We start from the raw sequence: 8,232 nt of genomic DNA, 5'->3' as shown, positions 1-8,232 counted from the left end.
GATAATGATTATTAATACAAAATATTATCAACAAAAAACAACAAAAGAAAAATTGAGACTCATAACATTTGTTATCATAATTGTGTCATTCTTATGACGTAAATTGAGGGAGCAAAAGTAGAATCGACTCCAAATATCGGCTCAAGAAAATCAACATATCGTATCGGTCATTGGCTAAAAACAGTATCGGCCCTAAAAAATCCATATCGCTCGATCCCTACTTAAAAGGGGAAATGTTTCAGTTTTGGAGCACATCTCACGATGGTGTCTATGTGGTTCAAATGTTTAAATGTTTATACATATATATATATATATAAAAAGAGAAAATAAGTTTTAGTTTTGCAAGAACTTTACAGTTTTATTGACAATCCATGATAACAAAAAGGACTTGTGAGTGAGGGTCGGTCAAGAGATGAGCTCTGTAAAGAGCGACTGATTGGCAAAGTCTGCAGGTCTTTCCTGGGGGCGTGGAAGTGACGGACTGCCACTGAGGCCAAAATGTGGGACGCCAGCACTCAGGAAGTAGAAAGGCATGTGGGTGATTTTTCCACTGGACCAACACTGAGAGCAGAAAGAAATGTTAGGAGGTGGTAGAGCACAGAGGGAGAAGTCAATAGGGTTGTTAAATTATCAGGGTTTCTGCAGGGTCCACAAAGTTAAATTAAGACTTTTTTAATACCACATAGAACAGAATTTTATAGCCGTTTTACAATCTACAGTATGACGGAAAACCAGGAGGGATGATTTGGCCTCAATTTGTTTTATTACTATATCGTAGTTTTTTCAGTACTTCGAAGCAGTTAATATATAACAATAATTCCTAATTATACAATTAATCAAATTAATAACAGCTGGACCTAGATAAGTGACATAGCAAATTATTTTAAATTTTTGCTAAAATTAACATTCACCCATTATGAGACAGTGAAATGCCTAGCAACTGTAGCTAGCAGCACAATCCCTCTTTTATTTAAAAAATATATAACATCTTCCAAAAACTCATGATTGAATACAAAAACATGATTTGTACAAGAAATGTAGGGCTATCTTAATACCTTTTAAGGTCTTGTATCGTGGAAACTGAACTTAAGACCTGCAAATACCATATTTATTGCTGAAACCACCATATTATTTTCTAAAACAATATATAGGTTAATGCTGACCACAGTGAGCAGAGCTCCGTGCTGGAAGTTTGGGTGGAACTGCATCAGTCTTGGCTCTGCATCGGTCTCCCCTTGAACAAAACCACTAAAACAGAAAAACGAAAAATTTAATGTGAACTCAGATGTGCTACAGTACAAGCACTAGTACTACACTCGGAAAAGCAATGCGTTATTTAGCTCTATTACAGCTACACAAAACGCAAACAAACATAAAAGTACAAACCAAGGCAAAAGCTCAAAAATGGGGCTGGTTCGTGTCTTGAACACTGCTATGATTGCAGGCCGGTCTGCTGCTTGTGGATCACCTGAGAGAACAGAGAAGACGGAGGCTGTGATGAGTTATTAAAACTAAAAATAACACCAATTCAATTCTTCAGGGATCATGGGGGTAAATGGAAGAAAAATGAGACAGACCTTTGAGAAGCACTGCGAGCCTCTCTCCTGTTGGGTCCCAGGCTAAAGACTGGATCTCTCCACCAACACTGGCAGACAAATTAGACAGAGATGAGCTACACTAGGCTTAACTTTTACCGAAAGTAATGTAACATGCCCACAGGAAGTGAAGCAGCACTTAATACTGCCTGCGGATCTGTGCTCATCAAATGCTTCAAAACGGTCTTGCTGTTTCTCACTGTTCGTCACTGTTTTTGATGTAGTTCAGTTAAATTACAGCTCATTAGTGATCTAGTTTTCAAGCTCTTACACGATGTCTCCATCTGGTGTGTTAAAGGTCGTCTCTGATAGGTCAGCCACCACTGCTGCTGCCTGTGGCCCTTTTGATGTGCATGTAGGTACGCCTGCTGAATAACAAATGACACCATACAGCTCATCTTTAGTCAAGTTATCAAAACTCTTTTAAGTGCTATAATCACTTTTACATCCAACTTTAGGAGACATTAATTCACATCAGTTATCAACAAGGCTGTATATTCTACATAAATCGGGTTATTCTTGTGTGTGGAGACAGATAAATGACCTGGTGTATCAGTGAAGGTCAGAGCGTAGATCACTGTCTCTCCCTGTACAGTGAAGAGAAGTCGACTCCCATCTGGACTCCAGCAGCCAGACTAACGAAAACAATCATATCCATAATTATTTAATAACTACACAATTAAGAGAATATTTTGTTACTTAATTGAACGATAAAATTTCACCTGGCAGCGCCCCTTCACACAAGGCCATCGCTCACAGGTCCACATCCTGGTCTCCCAAACCCTGAAGACAGAAACTTATTTATTTATGTCCACTTCTTATCTTATAACACCTGCTCAACTCTATAAAAATAAAGCAAAAATAATAATAATAATAACCATTGCAGGCAGACAAAAAAACAAATACATAAAAGATAGACACACATTCAATAATACATATATATATATATATATATTCACATTCAAAAAGGAGTGGGTATTTAATCCCACCCCTTCTCTATAATTAGAAGTAGTATATAATAAATAGAATTTACAATATATTCATCACCACTTGTCTTAACTTTATAAGATATGTATTTATTTCAGCAAATTTAGTTATAATTTATATAATTTATAATACATTCATCAAAACTTGACTTAGAAATATATACATTTATTTCAGCATTAGTTATAGTTTATTATTACACACCACTTATCTTTACTTTATATAAAGATATACATTCATTTCATCATATTTATCCTCCCTGTTTTTCTTTTCTCTACTATTTTATATTCAACTCTACTCTACAGCTATTAGAAAATATTATGAAACTTTCTATTGACTGACCTGAACAGGGCAGATGGTGTAGAGGCCAGGACATGGCTGCCATCAGGGGACCAGGACAGGAAGGTGACGCCGCCTCCTCCAACACGCTGAAGTGGCACACAGCTTTCTGAAGCTACATCCCAAACCTGAAAGATACATTGATGCCAAAGGTACAGCAGTCACGTTATGAATCACTCTCTTTGTGAAATGAATCGGGCTTAAAAGATAGAGCAGTTGCCTCGTACAATCATTGCGGTGTCCATAGGCGAGGCAGACGCGAGAAGAGATCCGCTTGGAGACCAGGCGATGGAAGTGACGGGAGAGTGACCGGGATGAGACAATACCTGAGCACAACCAGAAGAAGGCCTGGGTGGGTCGAGAGGAGAAAGAGCAGAGCACAAGAAAGAACAAAAGTGCAACGGTTAAATTTAAAGAAGGATGGAGCATTTAGTGTCATCTAGCTGTGAGGTTCCAGATTGCATGAAAGTCCCTCTCTGGAGCCAGTGTTTGGTTTGTCTCTTCTGGGCTACTGTAGCACCCTCTGCCTATGTAGATAAGAAGGGCTCATTCTAAGCTAACCAAAACACACAGATTCTTAGTTTCTAGGGGATTATACATGAAAACATAATCATGACTATTATATTCAATTTATGCCAATAGATTCAGCAGAAGTACCCCATAGAATACAATAACTTTTTGCACAGTAAACAGGAGGTGAAGTATATTGAATTTATTGACATTATCACATTTTTTGTCAGCACCTACCAGGGCTATGTATAACAATCATTCCTAATAACATAATGATTCAATTAACATTACCTGGACCCAGATAAGTAGCAGGAAATTGAGGACTAACCCAAAATAATACATATATTTAAGCTAGTAGTAAAGTGACACTGAGACGATGAGCTTTAGAAGAGCAGCTCACAACTTTCAGCAACCACGTGCAAAAACAAACTTTTAAAATATCGTCTGAAATGTAATACCTTCCTATTTTTAGGGAAGTGAATCCAATGGTTTTAAGACTTTTTAAAAAATGCAGATAAACTGGATTTACGTACCTGGTTGACAGTGAGCAGGGATCCACGTGCCAGACCAGTAAACAGTTTTGACAAGCGACAGCGAGTGCAGACGCACACAGCGGCTTCCATTGCACTGCTGCAACACTCCTCTGTAGACGGTGCTTCAGTGTGGGGGTGGTGGCACTGAGAGACAAGAGTAAAAGAAAATACTGTCACCGAATGACGGGAGAGATATAAAAAATAAAAAAAACAACAACACTGCTCTACGAGGCTGACATGCACTCAGATTTTGTGTTTGTAGCCTGTTCTAGAGTCACAGAGCTTTATTATTATGGAGATCAGAGTCTCACTGTTGCATCAAAGTACATCTACACAGACTTTCTGTTATCATTAGAAGTGAATGACACTCACGCAGTATAATAACTCAGTGTTTTGAATTCTTCATTTTGATAAGAGATATGCGGCGTAGACTTAATTCCACAAGCTTTCCTATTGGCCCTCTTCAGAACTCTGTTACGATACCTTTTGGGGTTGTAGATCTTAATGGAGTCATCGAGTAGGGCCACAGCAAATTTATCGGTGTGAGGATGCCAGGCAAAGGCTCGCACCACACAGTCAGACCTGGTAAAGCAAGGAGGGCCAAATGAATTTAATTTCTGTCAAATACATCCGTCATTTCTCATCATCAATCATTTATTGGTCTAACGGTCATTTTTATGATCTAGTAATCTGATGATTATTTTTCAGATTCATGGATTCATCGTTTCATCTATAAAACATCAGAAAAGAGTAAAAAAAGATTCATTGATTATCAAAATGGTTGCGGATACATTTTCTGTTGATCCACAAAAAGATTTAGCGACTACACAGCCTGATAAGAAAAAAAAAACTGTATTGATAAAGCTTTTTAAGAGCAAAATTCAAGCACTTTCAAGGTAACTTAACCAAAAATGTCCAGACTCTTTAAGCATCATCACATCTAAATAATACTATAAATGCAATAATATATATTATTTTACCAGCTGTTCATTTAAACTTTGTATGTTTTCATCATGATCATCTAATGTTTGAGTAAGAGATCACCAGATGACTTATCCAGCTTTAAATGAAGAGTGAGCACAAAAAAAGTTTATTCATAATAAATAATACCCACACCATAATACCCACTTACCAGTTCAGCACCTGTGAAAACTCAGCTAGCATGTCCTCACTGCTCATCTATGGAGCAAATGACAAAAAGGTGAAACACATTTAAATGCATCACAATAAACATCTGATAATTAAGTGTATTGCTGTCAAAAACATATTTAACTAGAAAACTCAACTTACTGTAAGATGAGGAAACAGGGAGCCATGAAAGGAGGAGAACCATCGAAGCAACGCAAGGGTGCAAGCAGAACTCACTGCCATCCATTTAGGCACTACAAGAGCACGGGATACAGGAGAGTTCATGTAGGAACACACCGATGTGACGCAATATACAGGATCATGTCATTATGTGTTAGAGCAAAACCAACAAACAAACAAAATAACCCAGAAGATTTTGTTGTACCTTCTGTATTTGAGTTGGTAATTTCATCAAGTAGCCCTGTGAAACCACCATCCCGCCTGAAATGGACAAAGATAAGAAAGCATAAATTATAATTGTCTGTGAAAGACGTGTGACAGATTATAGATATAAGATAATACTGTGACATACCCCTATGTGATATACTATTGGAAATCTTATACAGATAGTGGCGTATGTATGTTTGTTTTTGCAAACACATACTTTGGGAACAATTTGGGACTCAGTGTCTTGCTAAACAACACATCAACATGTACCCAGGGGGAAGGGATCAAACCACCAACTCTTGCAGTTGAAAGCCACGTTTTATAAAATACCTTGTGAACAATTATTGTCTCACAGTATGTTTTGTATTGTAGAAAAACCTGTAATGAGATAATATCTAGACCTCAAACTTGATGTATAGGTATCACATAAATGTTGAATGATAAATTACAAGTAAATAAAACAACAGAAATGCCAAAGAGTGGCTTAGAGTGGAAAGAGTGAATATATAAAAAAAACATAAATCCAAATCCATGCATAGATATCCAACCCAATTATATCAATGCGGGTAGTGCAATCAACACCTCTTTGTATCAGTTTTTAAAACGTGAACACTAGAATTGCCAGACTGCTGTTCTGCTGTAGCATTAGTTTTAGCTAGCTGAACCAAATAAAATGACAATTGAGCGTCACGCCTGATCTGTGATTGTCACCTACCAGGCTGCTGCACTCCTCATCCACAGTGTTTCAGAGTGGTCCAGGAAAGCCGCCTTGCTGCTGCTTTCTGTGCGACTGTGGAGCTTCAGAGACTCTCGGGGGAAATACAGACTCAGAGGACTAGACTCCTGCAGAAAACACACTTACATCAATCTTTTACAATGCAAATGACAGACACACGAGCAGACACATCTATCTACATTAGTTTAAAGTGTTGAGATTTTCGACCCCTGCCCCTATTTAAACCAAGTGAAAGAGGATTATTCTTTTCAAACATTTCATGGTGCATTTTCATGTTTTTCCAGCACCTTACAGCTGTGGTAAACTACATATTTGTATACAGTACAATAACCAGTATTCAGTATATACATATTATTGCATTTGTTCATAATAAAACAATAAACAACCAACCAATGATCTTTTGAGACCTCTTTTTACAGAAGCACGGCCATATGTATTATACATATTTTGAGTTTATGTTGACTGTTGAGTAATGTATTTTGATTTTGTCCAATAGTATGAATGTTTTGAGGTATGTGGTACTTTCGTTGTAACTTGTACAAATGTCAGGTATGTTTGTAAACCAGCTAATGTAAGTTATGTGATTGTAGAGACCCCAGGACGAGTAGCAACTGTCTAAGACAAGCGAATGGAGAGCTTAATAAATAAACATAAACAAATGAGAGGAAAACTAAATTGACATAAATATAATCATCAACTATTGACTGATAATTGATAGTCTGTTAATCAAGTCATGCAAAAATGCCAGAAAATGCTGTTTTCGGTCTCTCAAATAGAGATCTTCTTTTCCCTGTTATGTTACACATGCCATCCCATACAACATACATTTCAAGTAGTTTATTGAAAACCCAGGCACTTCTCAAACCTTGAAATCAACGTGATCAAAAATATGTACAGGGACAGTATTTTAGCAGGTTTTGAATCAGACCTGTCCTGGTCGGTCATCAGCGCAGGTCCCGGACAGCAGCTCGTTGTTGGACTCGCACAGAGTGGTCTGTCCGCAGGGCAGCGGAGGGGGGAACAACGCCAGAGAGCACATCCTTCAACCCGGAGAAACCACTGGGCCTTGTGGAAACACACCATGGGGTCAGTCAGGCACACATACAGAGGAGTGGGGGTCATGTTTACACCTCAACAGCTGAAGGCTAAGGGGGTTAGCTAACGTTAGCCGGTTCAAGCTAACTACTTTGATATCGGCGTCGCTTTGGCAAAATAAACCGTTGCTCCTCGCTTTATAAGTTACCTCGTTTTGTATCCCGTATAGTGTGGTCAATTAACGTGCCCTGTGTTTTCCAAACATCAACATAATAGTACACGCTACGTTGGCGTGACACTTGTTTCAAGCAGACTTTAAGTTAATCGCGCCGTCTGAACTACAGCAAGCCGCAGAGGGACAAACAGTGCGGGGTTCGGCTCCAGAGCGCTGCTGAAGTGCTGCCACCCTCCGGACACACAGCGGCATTACACCAGCATCACACCCACACTGAGCCCCAGCGGGGACCCACTGCTTTTTCTCAGAGTGGAGATCTTCACCAGGGGGCCCGGGACCCCCAGGTGGGACCTCAGAGTTACTGCAGGGGGTCCGCCAAATTGTTTGATAAGTTTTTTTCCCTTCAATATGTCTGAAATTATAAGTCAACGTGAATGGAAAGTATTATTAGTAAATTTACATTTGTGGAAAAAATAGATAGGCCTAAATACATTTACGCACCCTTGATGTGGGCTTATAGGCACTTATGAATCCACTAAGGTAGCCATGCTCAGATACAATTGAGCTGAAGGATTCAATGCGCCCTTTAAATGTATGTTTAACATTAACATATAAACATATGATTATGTTAACGATCATCGTAATGTCTTAGTATTGTATGCACCATACAAAGCTGTGTGGATAGGCTTTGGGCCACCCTAGCTGTTAGGCCCAATTTAATATGCAACTCAATTTAATGCAATATTTGTAGTAGGGGTCCCTGCTTCATGTCTTTTTCAGCTAACGGGTCCTTGGCCTAAAGAAAACGTT

At 38.7% G+C, this 8,232-nt stretch overlaps 1 protein-coding gene across 3 annotated transcripts; it reads right to left on the bottom strand.

Annotated features, from left to right (window-relative positions):
• Nucleotides 1-364: 364 nt before the first annotated feature.
• On the bottom strand, nt 365-7,596 carry aaas (achalasia, adrenocortical insufficiency, alacrimia). Of its 3 annotated transcripts, none has more exons than XM_083919507.1 (17): nt 7,456-7,596; nt 7,141-7,277; nt 6,192-6,319; nt 5,475-5,530; nt 5,252-5,343; nt 5,094-5,140; nt 4,445-4,543; nt 3,962-4,105; nt 3,146-3,266; nt 2,922-3,046; nt 2,318-2,378; nt 2,140-2,230; nt 1,867-1,963; nt 1,578-1,645; nt 1,387-1,468; nt 1,164-1,248; nt 365-561 (listed from the first exon to the last, which is right to left on the bottom strand). In XM_083919507.1, the coding sequence occupies exons 2-17, from the start codon at nt 7,249-7,251 to the stop codon at nt 406-408; spliced, it is 1,563 nt and encodes a 520-aa protein (XP_083775633.1). In that variant the 5' UTR covers nt 7,252-7,277; nt 7,456-7,596; the 3' UTR covers nt 365-405. The 3 variants fall into 3 exon arrangements, with proteins under 3 accessions (XP_083775633.1, XP_083775635.1, XP_083775634.1); XM_083919509.1 differs by having other exon boundaries at nt 1,867-1,960; XM_083919508.1 differs by having other exon boundaries at nt 7,141-7,271; nt 7,456-7,544.
• Between the last annotated feature and the right edge of the window lie 636 nt (nt 7,597-8,232).

This window comes from Echiichthys vipera (assembly GCF_963691815.1).
Source record: "Echiichthys vipera genome assembly, chromosome: 9".
Lineage (NCBI taxonomy): Eukaryota > Metazoa > Chordata > Actinopteri > Perciformes > Trachinidae > Echiichthys > Echiichthys vipera.
The sequence above is the reverse complement of the archived record's forward strand: the minus strand, read 5'-3'. Positions and strand labels throughout refer to the sequence as shown.